The 19,545-nt window shown below is 37.9% G+C and overlaps 2 protein-coding genes and 1 long non-coding RNA gene across 11 annotated transcripts in view; all 3 read right to left on the bottom strand.

Moving 5' to 3' along the window:
* LOC138180796 (uncharacterized) overlaps positions 1 to 19,545 on the bottom strand; it is a 120,303-nt gene that overhangs the window by 14,667 nt on the left and 86,091 nt on the right. The gene's annotated exons all lie outside the window — the stretch shown is intronic.
* On the bottom strand, positions 409 to 9,183 carry LOC138180781 (uncharacterized). 8 transcript variants are annotated; one of them, XM_069114958.1, is made up of 5 exons: positions 9,045 to 9,183; positions 7,099 to 7,189; positions 1,999 to 2,601; positions 755 to 1,030; positions 409 to 654 (listed from the first exon to the last, which is right to left on the bottom strand). In XM_069114958.1, the coding sequence occupies exons 2-5, from the start codon at positions 7,111 to 7,113 to the stop codon at positions 571 to 573; spliced, it is 978 nt and encodes a 325-aa protein (XP_068971059.1). In that variant the 5' UTR covers positions 7,114 to 7,189; positions 9,045 to 9,183; the 3' UTR covers positions 409 to 570. The 8 variants fall into 8 exon arrangements, with proteins under 8 accessions (XP_068971059.1, XP_068971064.1, XP_068971058.1 ...); XM_069114963.1 differs by lacking the exon at positions 7,099 to 7,189; XM_069114957.1 differs by lacking the exons at positions 7,099 to 7,189; positions 9,045 to 9,183 and adding an exon at positions 4,221 to 4,764.
* LOC138180785 (uncharacterized) overlaps positions 11,965 to 19,545 on the bottom strand; it is a 212,891-nt gene continuing 205,310 nt past the window's right edge. The window contains exons 2-7 of one of the 2 annotated variants that reach the window (XM_069114972.1): positions 17,094 to 17,242; positions 16,109 to 16,231; positions 15,710 to 16,022; positions 15,467 to 15,630; positions 13,478 to 13,615; positions 11,965 to 12,838 (exon numbers count right to left, since the gene is read on the bottom strand). In XM_069114972.1, the coding sequence (XP_068971073.1) occupies positions 12,740 to 12,838; positions 13,478 to 13,615; positions 15,467 to 15,630; positions 15,710 to 16,022; positions 16,109 to 16,231; positions 17,094 to 17,204 (948 nt within the window). In that variant the 5' untranslated portion in view covers positions 17,205 to 17,242 and the 3' untranslated portion in view covers positions 11,965 to 12,739. The remainder of the gene's footprint in view (positions 12,839 to 13,477; positions 13,616 to 15,466; positions 15,631 to 15,709; positions 16,023 to 16,108; positions 16,232 to 17,093; positions 17,243 to 19,545) is intronic. The other variant, XM_069114971.1, reaches the window with a different exon arrangement.

Raw genomic sequence — 19,545 nt, 5'->3', positions numbered from 1 at the left:
GATCCATGGAACAGCACTGATCGTGTAGTTCTTGATCCGTCTGGTTGATTCACATATAAGGGCGAATCCGGTGGTCCCACGCCGCGTGTCAACCAATCGAATTCAGGCAAACATGCTTTCTACTTACCTCTTCTCGAATTTTCGTCTGATTTTTTATGCAAGAGAACTGTTAAAACCCTGTTTCACTGATTACCTGCTTACAAATATGAGAGCGCGTAGGTCGTGTGGGACCGCGTTACATAAATATCGGACGATGATCTTTAAAAGTGACGTAACTTGAGCCAGCATAAACACCTATGATCTTTTTGTGCGTTTTGAAACAGCCTCGTTTGTCCTTGGCTCTTTTACGAGACGCACTATTGGAAATAGTATTGGAGTTGATTTTATGGCAATTTGAAATATCTTCGCTTTCGCTTTCAACTCTTTAATTCGAATTATAAAAAGAAACTGTCTTTTACACGTACTACTAGTCGGTTAAACTTATGTTCGATCTTTGGCTACATGCTTGGAGAATGTACACTATCGAAGGAATTTTGTCGAATAAGAAATGTCCTAATGCAATCAGTCGTTTTAAGTGTCCCTTCTGTCACGAAAGAAACTGCCTATTTGGTTTCCTAGATCCCTCTGGAACTCTTTCACGTTTGTTTCCGATTGCTGGAAAATGTACAGACAAAACATGAATAAGTCAAATGGCCGGATAAATCGATCATTAGAATCAGAATCAAATTGGAAGGACTTGAAAGAATCGTCTTACGTTTAATGCGTCTTTCCATTCGATATTAAAAAGTTTAACGAGTCCCAAGACGTTTCGCCTGATTAAACTCTGTAGCGCTTGTCTAGTTAAGACAAAGGGCGTGGTCGTGGGTATTGATGTCGTTGTTTCTGTTCCGTTGACGTTGGTCATGTTCGATGAATCTGCATCCTTTAGGGATCCTTTCATTATGGTACTAGCAGTAGCCGAATCAGGAGCGATGCTGTTATTGATGATAGTGGCGATCTCCTTGATCGCTGATGTCGTGTCGCTGATTGCCTGCAAGCATTCGGAATTTGTTTTACAATTCAGCTTTTAATACTAGTAAATATAAAACCTAACTAATTATTTAGTGAATTATCTTTCAGCTTGTTGTTTCGCTGCTTAATGATCCAGATTAGAATTTTTCCGTGCAACGAAACAAACATATATACTTGAAAAGAAAGACAATTCTCCCTTCTAGTAAACAAATACTGTCAGAATTGGAATATATGTTTTAAAATAACGCATAAACGAATAATGTATAAATGGTAGCGCTGTGAATACAATTCATGTTTTTACAGTTTCAATCCATTGTGCATTGGACTGCTTGCCACCTCTAAACTCTCTCACGCCCAACGATCAAACCTTCGACACTCGACAGTTACGTGACTTCGAGTCACTAGCTATCGTGGTCATCTGCACAATCTCACCCGCACTTTCACTGACCATACGCAGTTAAGTGCACATTATCCTTTTTTCTTCCTTGTAACAGAGGGAGGGGAAAATGCACATCCGCATACCAGGCAACTTGAATGGTCCGGTTATGTGGATTTACCATGATGTCATCGCCGATCTATTAAAATCTCCTTGCGTACGATTTTATCCTGAAGGGAAACTCGGAACTTGTCGTGACCATTGGATGAAGAATACATTCTTACACAAATATACTTTGTCTATCATAAATCGATCGATATCGATCAACTTCAACAGATTGAGAAACGAAAGAAAGCAGCGATGTGTGACGTAAATTATCGTTATTAATTTTCTTTCAGATTTACGATCATTTGTTTTCATTCTCTTGATAAATATACATTTATTCTATTTCTGGACCGTCTACTTTTGAAGAAATTAAATACCAATCATACATTTAGATAATACTGTGAAATTAACAAAAAATGGCGTCGATAAATTTGTCTTCTGAAAAATTCAAATATCCATAGTCTAACCACTATACACTATACATATGTAAACAGAAAATGCCTTACCTCGAACGTGATTTTTGCCAAGGACCAAAACAATCCCGGCTTCTTCTTCTTCACTTCTCTGACAACCCTCTTCGATTCTTCCGAGATGATCTTGTCTCCAATTACATTCGTATCAAAATCTTTTTCACCTGAATCCTCAGACAACAGTCGATCTAGAATCCTCATCTTTTCTATAATTGCCTCCTCATCCAATTCACTCTTTTTATCTCCATTTTCAACGTTTATTCTATCTTCTTTCGCTTTCTCTTCACGATCATCCGATCCAAAATCACTATACCTGTTATATACTCCTGGCTGCACCGTTTCTGTCATTCCTTTAGAGTAACTCAGCAGGAGCAAAGGTTTTTCAAACTGATCTTCTTCTGGTGTGGCCTCGGATGTTTCTCTATACTGTGCCATGCGTGGTAAAGATTTCCGAGTGCTCGAAGAATCGTATCGTTCAGGAAATTGTGCAACACGGTGCACCGGGTCTGATATGTGAAATGCAGGATTGTAGGGCTCATAATTCGTCGAATAGAATCCTTGAGGGTCGCCATGGAGGGGATGCACGAAGCAAAATAGCGATAAGCCGGCTGCCAATAAATTCATCGACGACGCCTGCATCTGTAATTAAACGCTATTAATCGGTCACAGAATTTACACGTGGAAGATGTCTAAAGGCAAATTGTACGCTTTAAATACGTATCGTGGATGATTCGTTCACAGCGAAAGAAGTAAAGATCGTTTTCATCTGTATTTCATCCAAAATCGATATTCACAGCGATCAATGAACAAAGTAGAGTCGATCTTTACTTTTGATGAATCGAATGAACGATATCGATACGATTCGTGCTGAAGCGACACTGACGCTATTAATATCATTCAGTAACAAGTACACAGCCGTTCAGGTAACATTGTTTTGCTATGTAATTAATTGTAATAGGGAATGTTAATTCTGACACTTCGAAAACCAGTGAAACGAGTTCAATCAATGAATTAATAAATACTCCATTCACCTTTCATATTCACTGCGAATGATTCATCCGCAACACGTATCCAGGCTATCAAAAATGTAAATTTCGTTTTAAGGTACACTCTGTAGACAGACTCGGAACAACTTCTCCGCGAAATTACGCCACGTACTTTCTTCGCGAGGAACTCGTTGGGTGTCACGCGAGGAGAATCGATTCGACGTTTCACTTAAGCCACGAAACTTTCGTGAAGAAGAAAAAAAATCGGAAAAGCGATGAAACCGCGACTGCCAGAACAGGTTGGCTATTTACACGAGTCGTTAAAATCTCGAATCTCCATCGGTCGCGTGATTCCCATCACGTAAGCGTGGCACGAATGGTCGCCAGGGAAATAGCAATAATACGACTAACCAAGCAATTCGTATTCGCGATACGATTGGATTCAATTTAAAAGGTACTATCGATTAACAAACGGGGGATACGTCTTTAAGAAACGCGGGAAATCGTACGCGATGTTTTTACTGAAACGTACGATTATGAGTCACGCATGAACCTCGTTGAGAATTAACGCGTGAAAACAGAATGCGAAGCTTTGTGTCTGAAGTCGGTGGAAAATTTCAGAAATACCGAATGCCCGTGAACCTTCCTCGCACTTTCACTTCTTGCACTTTCCAGTCTTTCTTGCACTCCCGAAGATACCGGTAAATATGATCGAACAACAGTTATGTGTTTTATTTGATCGATTAAACGAGTGAGATTCGATTCGACGATGAAACGGTTGTAACCTTCGTGCCAGATCGGGCGTGACTGTCCAACGACGATCGGAATTTGGCTTTTCGTGACTCCTTGGTTAGATACTTCCCCTTGTGCTCCATTTCGACGTAACCTCGAGTTGACGCGTGCAGGGAATTCACTAGCAGCGATATTTCGACAGTTTCGAAATCAATTGACCAATGAATTTCGAATGTGATGCAACAGACATCGTTCTTTGTTGTTCTGCGCCAATGAAAGAACCGTTTAACCAATAGGTATTTCTTGTTTGTTCTTATCATCCCGGTTTATTCCCTCGTTAACATTAGCGCGAGATAGTTGGAGAATGTCTATTTTTGTTGAAATTGAACGCGAGGCCGTCAAGTTTTTTAACGTTTCGCGAACATTCGTTGCTCTCGATCGTTTCTAATCGTTTACACTCTGGACTCTATATTTTGTAACGGGTCGATGCATGGAATGATTAAGGAAGTCTAAAATCAGTTATGTAATCATAACATACACCTGGGCTAAGTGAAATCGGAACACTGTTCGTTGATCGAGCGAGTAATTGGTTCGAGATCGTAGTACCTTATGATCGTCGTAATGGTTATGAAGCAACGTCGGTGCATCTAAATTACGCGAGTGATTATACTTATACATGTCGTTCAATTGTAAGTAATAACCTTCCAGTAAGATGGTTGTAATTATCATAACGAAGTGGACAACTTCCTTTCACGGAAAGTATGTTCGAACAGGAAGAATATTTTTTGAGTAATTTTTTTGTTTGACTGATTTACAGACATGTAAATGGCAGCCGAGGACAAATATAGATGGCGAGCATACAAATAGAGACATTCTAATGTAATTTGTATAATTCGTTTCTAAATTAATATCATTATACTGTACTTATATAGAATGTATTTAATTATATAGCTGTTTTAACAATATAACTAAAACGTATAAACAAACATTAATTTCAATTTCATCGAATTGTCAGAAATGTTTGTACTTGCATCGTCGATCAAAAGTATTAGCACACATAATCGTTACATTTATTCAAGCTTATTGACCGTAACATGACGCGAATGACATAAGAGATTTACAATAAAATAACTGGAAAATAAAAGCACTTGAAAATACTGAATTTATACTAAATATCAACAGATGTCCTAATACGTATAGTCAACAGTATATTTCTACACACAACGCTATGAATAGTTGACCGGGTCTCTGACAGTTTCTGAAATTTCTGAAGGTTGCTCCTCGATCTTTTTTCCTTTTTGCCGTGATCAGGATTAAACCGGACGGTCGACTTTCTACAGAAATTGCACGAGTTATCGCGTTGTCGATTATGCGATCGCGCGAAAGGACTCGGTCGATAAACCGAATCGTTGAAATCAACTTTAGTCGATGTAATCAACTTTAAGGGATTACTCCTCAAATTCTCCCAATATTGACCGAATCCTTTCTTCCTCTGAAATCTTCTATTCCGATTTCAAATTTCCCATATATCGAGGAAATAATGGAACAAAGTAAACACAAAAAATCTCGACGGTGGTTCTATTAGAGTCCACTATCTCGCGTCAACTTCGATCCTTCGAGTTGGCATTCGTTCAATGATGCTTGATGCCACTCAATCACACACGTCGAATTATTCGCCACTTTTCGTCCGCGATTACGAAATTTCTTTCACTGGAACGATCGACACGCTGGAGCAGAAACGTGCTGTCCGAGGTTCAGTCGATACGGTACTTGTAGGTTAGCCCCGCTCGAGCATCAGAAGCACGTGGATCACAGATCATGTTTCACTTTCACTCTTGGCCGTCGCGCGACCACGTGTTTCCTTGAACATAAATCGATGGTAAATGCCTCGCTCGACGTGTTACTTCATTTTTATTATGCCCGCGATGCACTTTCTTACCGTCGATAATGGAAATCCACGCGGACATAATTATTTTCGAACATTATCACTGATGAAGTTTCGCGTTTTTACCATTATAGTTGGTTGCACTTTTCAGTGTCTTTTTGAATTATGAGATTCTGACGAGTGATCTATATTTGATTCGGATCGTGAATTATTTACCGTAAGTTAAGAGTTCGAGTTTTAAAAAAAGAACGCCAGAGTTAATAGACTAGCGGAAGAAAATGTTGGAGGAGGGCGGATACGATGCAATTTCCAGTCAAATTATTCCTTCCACGGTCTAGTTGTCACGCGTCTTTCTTTCACCGTACTAGGAAATGAAACGTTTAGAATGGGAAATAAACTGCGAAATAGTATCGAAATTGCCAAAATTTTGTATATTTCCATACTGGCGATTATAAATTTTCGGGATATTACAACTTTTCTGCATAATAATTGATAACTAATAATGAAAGTAAATCAACAAGTTACAAGATGTATACTATAAAGTTCTCTTTCGTAACTTTATTATTTTACGCCAAATAGTTCCTTGCGTAAAAGTAAATCGAAATTTTTTCGTATAAAGCTTTGTTTTCAAGATAGACTATCGTTCCAAATTTTATGTAAGCAAGCGTTTTAACGTTTGCTTTAAATCTCTCTTATGTATCCAAGGATCTATATATGTACATGCGTTACGCAACGCGGTTTCCACCTGTTATGAGTCAGCGGTTCTCAGCATGCGTGGAATTGACAAAAATTTGGAGTAAATTAGACCCGGAGTTTGAGGTTATATGGAAATCAGTTTTACGATCGCCCGTCATTTTTCGAGCTCAGACGTTTACGATTCGCGGACTAGCAAAGGTACAGATATCGTAACGTATCGGAGAAAAGCGATATTGTTTCGATAATCGTGGGAATAGTGTCAATGAATTATGGAATCACAGAACGTAATTGTGTGTTAAAAATCATGCTTTGTATCTCAATCGATTCGTATAATTACTCAAGTATGTTTATTCAAAATTCAAAAATAAAGCATTCAAAGTATAGTACTCGTTATATTATTTATCGATTGTTTTCTAATCTTTATTTTGCAATTATAATAAATTTACTGGTCGAAACAAATGTGTGCTTAGCTTCTGATTCTTTAATCGTGTTTCTGAAAATATCAATTTGCATAAACATCTGTAGTCTAATTACGCCAAAATTCATTCCTATTTTTACTGTATGTAACAAACAAATTTTTTTAGATTGTCTAACCTAATTTTTTGGGAGATTAAGTCGAACGAATTAAATGACAGACAGTCAATGAATTACGCTAGACATCTTTCGCTGCAATCATAGAAAGTAACCCTGAATTCTTAAACTTCATTTTTCAAGAGCGTCGATTCGGAACAACAAGATCAACAAAACTCTCCCTTTTCAAAAGTACAGGAAATACCCCTGTAATTTTTCTTCACTGGTCCAAGTTAACATACTATTGTAGATGAACTATCTACTTACTTTTATTTGCTGCATACAAATATTTATTGCGCAATCCTGACCGTCTTCGTTCACGAACCCTTATGCAATTCCTTGTTATCCTGTTACGTACCTGGAAATGTACAGGAAATGGCTAATATAATTTTCTAATCACAAGAGGAAAAAGCCACGAAACTCGAAGTGAATTACAAGTGTTGCACGTGGTGTTAAAGTTACGGGAATCGAGTTCGATATAGAGAACATTGGGACGCTGGTCACGAACTGAAGTCTGGTATCTTTTGCAGCAGCCGAATATAGTAACACGAAGGTGCAACGTGGAAAAATAAGTATGCAATTTATCGTGTCACTCATATGTCGGTATATTTGAGTCTCTCAGAAAATTTAATTATATGCGATCAGTTCCACTTTTCGTAAATTTCTTAGTTTCGTGACACAGGTACACGAAGGAAGTGGATTCAGAATGTTTAGAAATCTATGAGAAATTTGAAGCGAAACGATGTATAAAACGCACCAAACATATAATCGAAGAGATAAGAATCCAAAGGATAATGTTCGTAATAATATCTAACATGTAACTCGTAATAGTATCTCCTATTCTTTAATTATGAGTTTCAATATGAATTTTGCATATACGTATCTGCCACAATTGACTTACTTCTGTAGGTTTATTTATAATTGACATAAATAATACTACAGTGAATTCTGAAACAAATAATACTACTAAATTCTACTAAATATGTAAATAGTGCCTATGAATAATAGTAAATTTTGAGATAAACATTCAAAGCGTTAAGTAATATGTTCATAACAACATCGCTTTCCTCCTATTTTTCAATCTATAGAATCGATCAATGCGGTAAATAAGAGTAATAAATTCTAAGATAAATTTTAAAAACTGATATTTTTTAAAATCACAATTTTTTCTACTTTTTTGATTATTATATAATTTTTTACGTAGACCAACGTAGCTTCTGAGCCGTTTATTGATGCATCTTTTCTTACTAATTGAAGAAACATCGTCTGGTTATCAAGACGATTCTTGATTTATAGATATGGGCCTACAACATTATGAAACAACGTGTTTGCCACGAAAAAAGACTTCAGTTCTTCGCATAAACTTTACCCATACGGTATTTTGGCTATCGAGTTGTATAATAAAGCGTGGTCAAATCTATTCTTACATAACGTTCTCGTAATTGCTCACGAAACAGTGGTCACAGGTGTTTTGACCTCGATACCTGTCTAGGAATTCGGTGTAACTATTTTCTATAACGAAACAGGAAAATTGAAAAATATCACTTTCATTTACATATTAATACTGTTTGTCGATAACAGTGATAGTTCGTTTTAAAAATTAGGTGGAAGTAATTTGATAAATAGAAAATCACCAATTATGACTTTGAAAAATACATAGCTAATATTTGATAAGCAAATACAAAGCGATTACTGAGTGAATAATTTGACAAATTCTGCATTTAATTGCACTAATTATAAGCTCACAGCACTATGACTTTTAGTGAAAATCTGTTAATCCCTTGCACTCCATTAGCACTGCTAAAGCGATATCGTGTGAAAATCGTAAATTATTATAATCGACGAAAAGCAACAAACGGAAGAAAGCTACTGTGTAAATAATTGTACACTCATTTATAACCGTTTTCTTCTCAAATCAAAATCCTTCGTTTCAAAAGATTTCATTATACAGGTGTACCAAAGTCGCTAGTTGAATCGTATTAAAAATTTTTCGGATTAAAAAGAGTTAAATATAACAAGCTGTCAATCTTATCAGGACGAGAATTTTCAAAATTCTGTAATTGTTACAAGAATAGTAAAATTTAAGAAAATCCCTTATATCGAAACCATTTTCAGTCATTCCTTGACAGTAATTCTCAAAAGTAGGATGGTATTTTACAGTAAGATCAAAAACTAAGAATGGATGAAAGCGTTTAGACATTTATCAACTTTACCTTGACAATAGTTCTTCAAACTTGTTCAATCAAGCAAAAAGATCCGTATCAGCTTCTGCAATGTAAACCGATGTTCGTGGCACAGCGAAGAAATATACCGTGGCGATCGAACGCGTAAGAACAAGTGCATCTTGTCGGACGGCAGACCCGTCACTAACGAGATGAGTCTCTCCTCCTTTCAATATCTCGAATCAGTACCGAAGGTCGTTCACGTTTTTACGAAAGACCTCGCGTGTATCACCGCAACGGAACAGATTTACGAAATTTTAGCGTCCCTCATTCCGTCATCCATTTCTCCAGCAATCTCGCGTTACGCACGAAGGAAAATTTCTCATGATGACGCACCTAAATATCCCCTGATGACTATGTGCTGTATGGCAAATCCATTGGACGCGTTTCTCAGAAAATTAGGCAATAAACGATTCTTACGTAAACGCGGGCTAAACTATTAGCAGTAATTTTAGTTTTATAAATTTTAATATTAGTGCCAGATTTACCGACAGGTGAAATATGAGACTTGTATCAAAGAAACCAAATTCGAGAGGTATACGAAAGAATATACTTTGTCTACGCATATACCAAGTTGTTACATAAGTTTTGTCCGTCAAAGTAAGTCTTCCATAAACTTGGTTTACAACATCCATCCATGTGCTGGCACGATGTGCCTCTTTTGTACATATCTTCAGATTTATCATTAAAAAAGCATTTATTATATTTATTGCGACGTTGATAGTTTATTTGAATGAACCAAGAAGCGGACGGAATATACACATCAACTTAATATTTTACAAAAAAAGTACTCAAATCTTCAAAAATCCGACGTTGCAAATTTATCAAATTTCTATGAAAAATTATGAATTGATCATTTTCACCATTCTGATAGTTCTAATTTTAATGAGATAACAAAATTGTTATGACGGTGGAAAAAGAAATTCTAATTTTAACGAGATAACAAAATTGTTATGAAGGTGGAAAAAGAAATAGAAAATATTTTAATTACTTTAAAATTAGCTTTTTAAGTGACATAAATGGCGTTTAAAGTACCATAATTGGCGCCAGCGTAGCTGTAGCTGGCGCCTCGCGCACTGCAAACCGCTTTACTCTTACCATAACGGGAAACCTATCAACAGGCGATCTTAAGTAGTCAACTATCGTAAAATTGTCATCTTTCTAATTATAGATTTTGAGAAATTTTATTACACCGCAGGTTGACAAAGCGATCATAAATTAACGATTATATAGCGAATTTTTATTTTTCTCATAAACCATCCGCTGCATAAGACGTGATCACAAATAAAAGAAACGCATGATCGGTGACAACCAGGAAAGTACATAACATACACACGAGCGATGATTACTCGCTCATCGATGTCTTAGAATATCTAGAACTAGGACATGAGCTGCATCTCTCCATGTCGGAGTCGACGTCTGGTTGCATAATTACACGCATTTCTATTGAATCTTCAGCTAAACGATACAAAGTCCGTCCAATTTTTTAACCTACATTCACGAGAGGATGCAATATACATATGTTGGTTCTTGAATCATTTATTTTTTATTATTTATAACTACCGACGAGGAATTCTTAGAATAGTATTGTGTACATAGAATTCTATTGATCTTATACCTCTGTAACTGCAGACCTTAATTACGTCTATTCAAAAAAGAATAAAAATATTCCAAGAAACCAAGCGTTTTCTAATCTATAGGTCACATATCAATATTTTATATAATTGTACCGAGTACAGTTGCATAATTTTGACAGTTTATCATTAGGAAACTGTGTGTGTGGTAGGAACATGCGTGCGTTGTTAGTTGCAATCGCATTCCTAGCCTATTTTTTCGTTTCTCATTCGATAGAGTGTCTGAATAATGCTTTCACCGGACACGGAAGTTTAGACGAATAATTAATAGCTGTTTCCTCGAGTAGCACTTTTTGGTGTCGTGAGATTATTATCTCGGCTGTACGATGTGTGAATTGATTTCATTACGTACAGGCATCGATCAAAGATACTTGAGATAAACCTCACCTTTCTCTGCTATTTAATTACACAATTACAACTTAAGTTATAAAATAACGATTTAAAGATGGTATTATATATTAAAATATGTACATGGAGTTATATTTTTACTTATGGTTTCGATTTTCAATTATTCGTCTGAGGGACAAAGATCCTATTTCTCGGCGCTTCGTATTAATCAGCAGACCATTAGTGGTAATTACAGGTATCGCAAAACCTCCTGCATCGAATTTAGTATGATACATAATATATAATAGTATGAAGTATTTAAAATACAATCTAATTTGATATGTAACGGCGTAATTTTCGTCTAATGACCTGTTAAGAATTATTAACCTTTCAACGTTTATTAATTAATTAAACTGTAACTGTATTTTTCTTAGAAAACTGGTCTTAAATTTTAGTACCATGAGAATTGTGTATTCTTTATAGGAATATAAAAAGATGCCTTTTTATTTACATAGTGATTATACTGCGGATATTTATATAAATTCATATTTTTATTCGATACAACTTATTATGATTAGCTTTGAATGTTTTATACACCTTTATGTGTTACGTGTATTTTTGCAGTTTCAATTTTCCATAACTGCATAAAAACCCGCAGTGTATTAATATTTATTAATAATTTATAAGGAAGCAAATCTTTCTGTAACTTGAAGAAAAGTCCTAAAAAGATTAGCGAAACAATTATGTACGTGGCATGACAACTGTACTTACGTCGTTCTCGTATCTAGAAAGTATCCCGGAAATCTTCGATTGAAAACTATTTTCCGATGATAGGCATTTACAAGGAAATGGGAAGTAACGTAACAAATTTCGTTTTACAAAAACGTACACACATTTATTGGATCGGAAATACAGTTAACAAGTTTGTAATTGTAATACGTGCTCGCAACACTTCTCCACGATTCTGATATCGCACATTGTTATTTAATTTGTTAAAGCAACAACTGTGTAATATGTAAATTATTGCAACGTTGTACTTCCTTGACAGCGGCACGCGACCATTGAACTATCGGCTTGGCGAACAATAATTTATGGCAACGAATTCGATAGGAACGAAGCGACGAACGATTAACCGCGATCGCAGCCATCGTCGAAATTCCATAAAATCAGCCTTCGTTGGACAAGATTGATGTTAGCTAGAATCTCTGCAGATTCCATGTTTCGTCTACACAACTTTGTTCTTTCATAAGTTACTACATACTTGAATAACAAATGTATTTGTTCTTGACAAAAATGATCTGGCATTTTAATGCGCTACGTCTTCTCTTCAAAATTATCCGAGGTGACATTTCTATTATTCATATTTAATTAGGAGCAATTTTTCCTCAAAGGATAGAAAAGAATTTAGTTTCGATTGAGTTAATCAACGTATAGAAAGGTCGATAAATATAGTTCTTCCCGTAGAAAACACATTTTTTTAGTAAAATATCAACAGGCACCTCCAATTTCACCTAAGGTCCTTCCGATCAGGATTCTCGTAAAAAAAAAGAAACGACGAATATTCCATAATTTAGATTCTATCTTGATAATTCAGACTATTTGCACGGATCACTGGAGCCCGCCTCTCGATTCGTTCCCGAAGAATGGCATGTGTCAATCAGGACCCCGTGAAAATACTTGAAGTAATAATTGAGCTATCTGATTGCCGCCTCCGAAGAGTTTCTTCTAGTGAGTATGCACATTCGTCTTTTCACCAGAGAAAAGGACAGTATTGAATATTGGTTTAAGCAGTTCTACGGTTGATTGTGTTCGACGTGCTGAATTCTACAAATCACAGAAAAAGTCATCTTTCAGTATGGTATTAACTAACATGCATGTTAAAATTTGTTCCGTTCTTTTCTGTATCGTTCTGAACGCTAATGATTAAATAATATAAACGAAGATTGGTGATAATGATTTCGGAAAATTTGAAACGAGAATGATAAATAATTGATTTGTTCTTTGAATGCATTTATCGCGTTATCAATTTACCATTAGTTTGTACACTCTGGTAAAATTAATCAAAATATCCGGATACCTACTGTAGATAATTCTAAGCCAACAACTAGCAAATTAATTTAGCATGCAATGGATTAGTTATTCACTTTAATTTCCACATATGTAACCGAGAAATGTTCCACTTTAATCTCACGAATGATACGCATGAAGAACCGCAACGATTTCGTAATAAATCGAGTGAAGGGTGATATGTATACGTTAATTAGTCAATCCGACGTAAAAGCTATGAAAAAAATCGTTGCATCGGAGTAAAGTGTTGCAAGATAATCCTGACAACGCCCAATACGTCGTTTCCATGAGAAAATATCTATTCTTGTTACTTTTGTTCGGTCAGTCTATAAGACATTAAGCGTCCAGTCGAAAAAGAAATGATCCGATTAAGTAATTATAGGTGTTGCTACTTACCATTATCATCCTGCTCAGGACTTTGCTGACATTGGTAAGTAAGCTGAAACCAGAACCGAATACAGATGGTGGTACGTCCAAGGACACCCTCATCCTATCGAAAGTGGGGATATCTTCTGTGGTGACCGAAATCGGTTTCTAAACACACGTAAAAGCAGTCAATGATAATTCGCCTTTCACAGTGTATAGGCTACACCGTGCGACCAATATCGTAAATAAATGTACCGATATTATAAAAAAGGGAAAACGGGGATAATCGATTAAATTCCTTTACATCCTTCTTTTTTTATTTGTCTTTTTTCTCTCTATAGCATATCTATGGCGTGGTGTTTTCATGCAATAGCAACAACGTGTACGTAAATTATTCCTCTATGCATCGAGAAAAAAGAAATTAAAATAGGCGTGCCCGATACGTTGGTATTCCAATATAATTATCTAACCTTCCGTTAAACTTCTTGATGCCTGCTATCGCGTTCAATATGTTCGCAAATATTTGACAAATATCAATAATTAACTATCTCTTCACGATGCTGCGATAAAATCGTGCAATCCTTCTAATACCAACTTTAAAGATTCTTAGAGATCCTCTTAAAGATCTTCAGAGAAGGATAGGAAAGGATGCAGGACGTCGATGACATTCGTAAAAGACTGAAGTACTCGATTCAAAGACAAAGAAAACCTGATCGTGATTTTATTGAAAAAAACAATTATCATCATTATCAACATCTACCATTCATAAACGCACACCGTTAGAGTATATATTTAAAGAGAGGTTAAATACTCTATTTACAATTGATTTGCACAACGTTGAGGTACATGGGACGAGACAGTCCCACGGCAACATACACCTAAGGAATTATTTACAGATCGCACAATGATGAATCAATTTCATGGGTAACTTCTCGGTAACTTTAGCCCGGAAGTGGTGAGACAGACGAGATAGGGGAGATCTCTTGCGTGTCATTCTTAATATTAGAACATTACTTGTGTCGCCTGTGTGATCCTGGCATTTTATCGGCCGTGCTAAAAAGAAAAATCCATTGTCGTAGATATATCGTCGTACAGTTACGAAAATTAAAGACGCTCGTTTATATAACGTTCGTACAATCCTCTCGTTATTTTCTCTTTCTTTTTATTGCTTTTATTTATTTGCTCGCGCATTAAGATGAATGTTTAGTTGCGTCATGGATCTTCTCTCAAGCGTGGCTGATCGATGATCCCTTTGGACGTGTCCAAAGGCCAAGGTCCAATGTCCTCGTTTGCACCGCATCCGCTTTTTAAGCCGTATAATACGCCCCTTGCGGTGGATCGTATTCGTACTGTTTATGCACAACAGTTATTTTAATTGGCGATTTTGACCGTAGCCGCTCGTTGAAGCAAATCTTCCAAACGTGCTCCGTAGCGGGTTAATTCAGCACGCGATACTCGACAACTAGCAACGTAGTTATATGTTTTTAATCGTGCGTTTTTGAGCAAGCAAGTTATTTGAAAAACTAAAACTGCCATGAAAAATTCCCTCACGGTATAATAATAAGTAAAGTAAGCACATGCGTAGTTGGACGGGTGCAATGGAATAACAAAGGTTCGACGGATCGTTTTAGTATGCGAGGCTAAACAAAGTCATGCCTCTAATTGTTATCTTTGGCGCGAATGAAACCTAACCGACATGCAAGTTTAACAAACGAGAGAGAAATGAAACTGAAGCTCTCTATTACTCCTAATCCCTTGTTAAATGTCTGCTTTCATGGCGAACGACTCTCCGCAGCAAAGAGAGAACAAGCAAACAGAGGATAAAAGAACAGAGACTCGTTACCGAGTGTTGTTACTAATTACGAGAGACGACGAGCATAGAACTCACTTCCATCAGCAACATTCATCAGTTGCGGTATAACAGTCGTGTTGTATAGATAGAAAATATAGAGAAGATAGAGAATAGAGAGAAAAGAGAAAAGGAGAAGAGAAAAAGAAAAACTGTTATGGTATTCCTACCCCGTCGCTAACATGTCCGTACGATCCGTAGCCGTTACTTCCTTCGCTAAGACCAGAATGTCCGTCGTCTTTGTTCTGACTCAACTGACTCAAGCCGCTGATCTTCTTAGACAAAAGGTTCCCAATAAGCGCGAGCGCGTTTGACGAGTCTCCGTTTCCTTCGTCTGAAAATCCCAAATTAAATTAAACAAGTTATCGATTAAACAAGATTCTGATCCAAAAAATGCTTATTTCTTATCTTACCTCCGCCGTGTCCATGCGAATCGGGCGTTGAATGAGAGGACAAGCCACCGGCGAGGGCAGCAAGCGGCTGCAATTTCGAAGCGGTAGCACCAGCCAATCCGTGCTTGAAGCTAGAGACGAAAGTTTGCGCGCTGTTTATTACCGGTCCGATGCTTCCGCTCGCTGCTTTCAGCTTCGAAGCGACCAGATCACTGATGAACTTGCTGGTAGCCGAATATTTGTTATCAATGCCATACGCAGCGTTCTTTACTTTATTTGCCTCGTCCAACGTACCCAGCGCTTTAGTTTTCGCATCGATGAAGGAATCCAGCTTCTACAAAGAGGTTTCGATGTGAATAAAATCTCTTACGGTTTAAATTACAGCATTACTTTTCCAAGCAGAGAATGTCAGACACTTACGCCGAAAACGAAATTGATTATCCCATTAGACACGCCCAGCTTGATGACGCCGACTTTCCTCTTATCCCTGTCGGTCCTGTCTCCATCCGCCGCCTGATCATCGTCGGCCTCCACGATGTATATCTAACCGAAACGAATCGCATTAATTTCTTCTGCAGACAGGAAATTCGTCGTGGAAACCATTTCATCGGGGAAACCACTTTCCCTCTGTGATCGTATTAAACGACGAGTCGAACGATCAAATTAAGCAACCGGGGAAAGGAGAGAAAGGATCAAACGTTTAACGTTTCATCGAAGTATACAACGTCGAGTCAGTGAAACTTCAAAGTGTCTTTAGCCGATCGTTCCAGAAGATTCCACGAGACGGCATCGTTAACGATCAGACTTTGCGTCTATCGTCGTCGACCAAGTTCGATTATTATAGAGACAAATAGCGCGAGTTTTACACACAAGTTTTCCATCATGAAAGAGTCAAGAGAGGCTATGTACACTGTGTACGGCCACGTGCGCGCATCAGAATTTCAGTTACGCGCGCGTATCCGGCTTCGCGTGTCTGCGTTCGTCAAGTTAGTCAACCACTTTCACTCTTCGCTCGTTTCTTCGGCCCGCCGTGCTTCTCTCTTTTTCTATTCGGCTTATCGATCCGTCTCTCCGTTCCTCTTTCTTCTGTTTTCCTAATACGTTCTGCATGATCATAGACACGATACGTGCGTACAAGCGAAGAAAGTAAGGGGATCGCAAATGAGCTCGGTTCACTCGAGCATCTACTTTGAATTCGTGTAAGAGGCGGCAATATAATAAAACCTCGAAATAGGCGCTTTCACTTTCGCGATTCACAGCGGGTCCCCTCTTGCGAGTCACATTTTGATTCCATTTGATATCCGTGGTTTTCGCGTGATTTCATACGCGTGCTGCGTAACGACTGCCTCCCTCCCCTGCCTTCCCATTCTGCTCGTTCGTCGGAAAGAATTGTAATTGGCCTTACCTCGTTCAATGGATTGAGATCCTCGGATTCCGCTTCCCTTTTGACGATAGGGCTCGAGTGCACGTAGGCAACGAGCAACGCGAGGCCAAAGAGCACGTAAGTTATCCTCATTTTGCTTCCTCCTCTTTCGATACTCGGCTTCGTTTGTTCTAGGGAAAATCGTGTGTAGTGAGTAAAGTAAAACCGCTACCGGTTTTTCGTTAAAATAAAACGACACGTCTAACTAGAAATGTCAAGTGAAAGGATGACGGAGAACAAATAACACGGATTAAAAACCTATGAAAATTATATTCGTACGTTTATCAAGCGTATCGTCATACGAAAACTCGTGTTTGTAAAGTTTCTAATCATCCGGAACGAATCTATTGTACAGGAATAGGAGCTGACAAACGATCGATTATGTATCAAAGAAAATTACACGTCCTATAGATTTGCGAATAAACGCGAACGATTCTAATTAAAGACAGGAAAGAATAACAATATAACACAGAGACAGGAACTACCAACGATCGATGGATCAATCGAATTATCAATCGATGGATCGAAGGATAATTACAAATTTACGAACCATTAAAGACAATCGTAACTACAGGCAAAATATATAATAATAGGGATAAAATAAAGTTTTCACAGAACACTCTCCGAATCACGAAGGCGAAAATGAAAAATTACAATTAAAATTTGTAACAAATTTGAACGACCTTTGATAGCTCTAACCGTTCTGTCAACGAAAGATACGAGTAGCGGATCTGTGTACGGAGCGGCAAAGAGGCCACGTGGTGACGCTGTCAGAAATACGAAGATACGCTTCGAGAATGAGTCGAATGTGTGATCAACTTACAGATAGCGTGCGAGCGTGGACGCGAGTGCGTGAGGCGAGATGTGTACCTGGCGGAGCGCGAGGCCCGTTTGAGGACCACGGTGAAGGAGATCCCGATGTCTTAGCAGGCCGAATGGGAACGAAGGCGAGCATGTGTGCCCCTTCGAGAATCGAGAATCGAGCTTCGAGAATCGCAAGCCTCGCCTCCCAGGTGGGGCAGGTTCGATTTGCTCCGCGAATCCCACGCAGCCTCGTTCTCTCGGCTCTCGAAATCACCGGATCTGTCCTGCGAGCTCGTGATGGGGATTCGCGACAACCTATTCGCGACTTCATACAACCATCTGCATAGGGGAAGATGTCACTAACTAGTACGCATCTAGACGATCGTCCGGGGAAGTGATTTCAAAATCGTGGAATAAGTGGCGTTTAATGGGACCAGAAATGGTGGGGTGATGATAGAGGTGGGAAACTGGAAAGGTCAGAGCTATTCGGGTGTGAAAGTGGAAAAAAACAAGTGGAACGATGTCATCGAACGACAGAGTGCCTGCGGCGACAATGACAGTGATACAACTAAAGATAATCGCATTATGTAATGTTTCAGGTGGTAGTAAGAAACTCGTAATTGTGTTAGGTTGGTGGGAGAGCCAGTCGGTCTTTTAACGTTGTTTAACGTTTCTTTAACTGAGATGAACACTTTCAAACGATTCACACCGTTTAGGTACCGTATTTATAAAACAGATAGCTTTCGTTCGAGCTTGTTATTGAAAGATAATCTAAGACCCAGCAATATCCATAAACATGAAGCAGGACAAAATCTGTCTCTGGCCATTAATGTTACATTACACAATTATAAATTTGAAAAATATGTAAACGCGACTACTTGAAATTCTTCCTCGCTCTTCTTATTCTTCGGATACCTTTAGATTTTCACTTTCGTTAACAGAAATCGGTCTCTTCTCATTTTTGAAGCGATAGAATATAACTGAATAAATAGAAGGATTATATGGTGTTGTTACGCAAGTTGATTTACTTTTATACGTATTCATAAAACCTGCATTACTCTTGTGGTTTCCTATAGGTAAGTTGCATCCCGCGCGTCCCTCCGTTGGAATTTTTACATAACGATGCAACTAATAAGGAAAATTGGTTATACGTCTTTACATAATTAGACGTTTTACACGCGAGACGTTACGTTCCTATCGTACCGTTTGCTATACGAAAATGGTTGCAGTTGAAAATTATTCGTAGAGCGATCGTAACCAACTGTTGCTTTGATTATCATCCAAGACATTAAGAGCCGAATAGATACATTGCAATTTCTTTTTCGACGGTCTAGGAAGGTACAGTTTGACGTCGCTTTCTCGCAGTATTATCTCATATGATGTCGAAGCGTCGTAATATCGATTACATAACGACTAGTTTCTCCAAATTGGATCGTTTTCCTTCCTCGTTTTACATATTGCGCTCGGACTTGTCAGTCATGACAAAACGACGTCGTGATCTTGTCTTAATTAACACTATGCTTTTAATTTTCTGTATTGTTTTCGTAATTAGGCTCACAATGAAGTACCGGCTTTTAAGTTTCTTCTCTCTGACTTCGAATTGACTTCTTATCGACTTTTTTCCGTACCT

This window comes from Bombus flavifrons, chromosome 6 (assembly GCF_040668555.2).
Source record: "Bombus flavifrons isolate JBK064 chromosome 6, iyBomFlav1_principal, whole genome shotgun sequence".
NCBI classification, from domain to species: domain Eukaryota; kingdom Metazoa; phylum Arthropoda; class Insecta; order Hymenoptera; family Apidae; genus Bombus; species Bombus flavifrons.
This window is presented reverse-complemented; position numbering and strand designations above follow the sequence as displayed.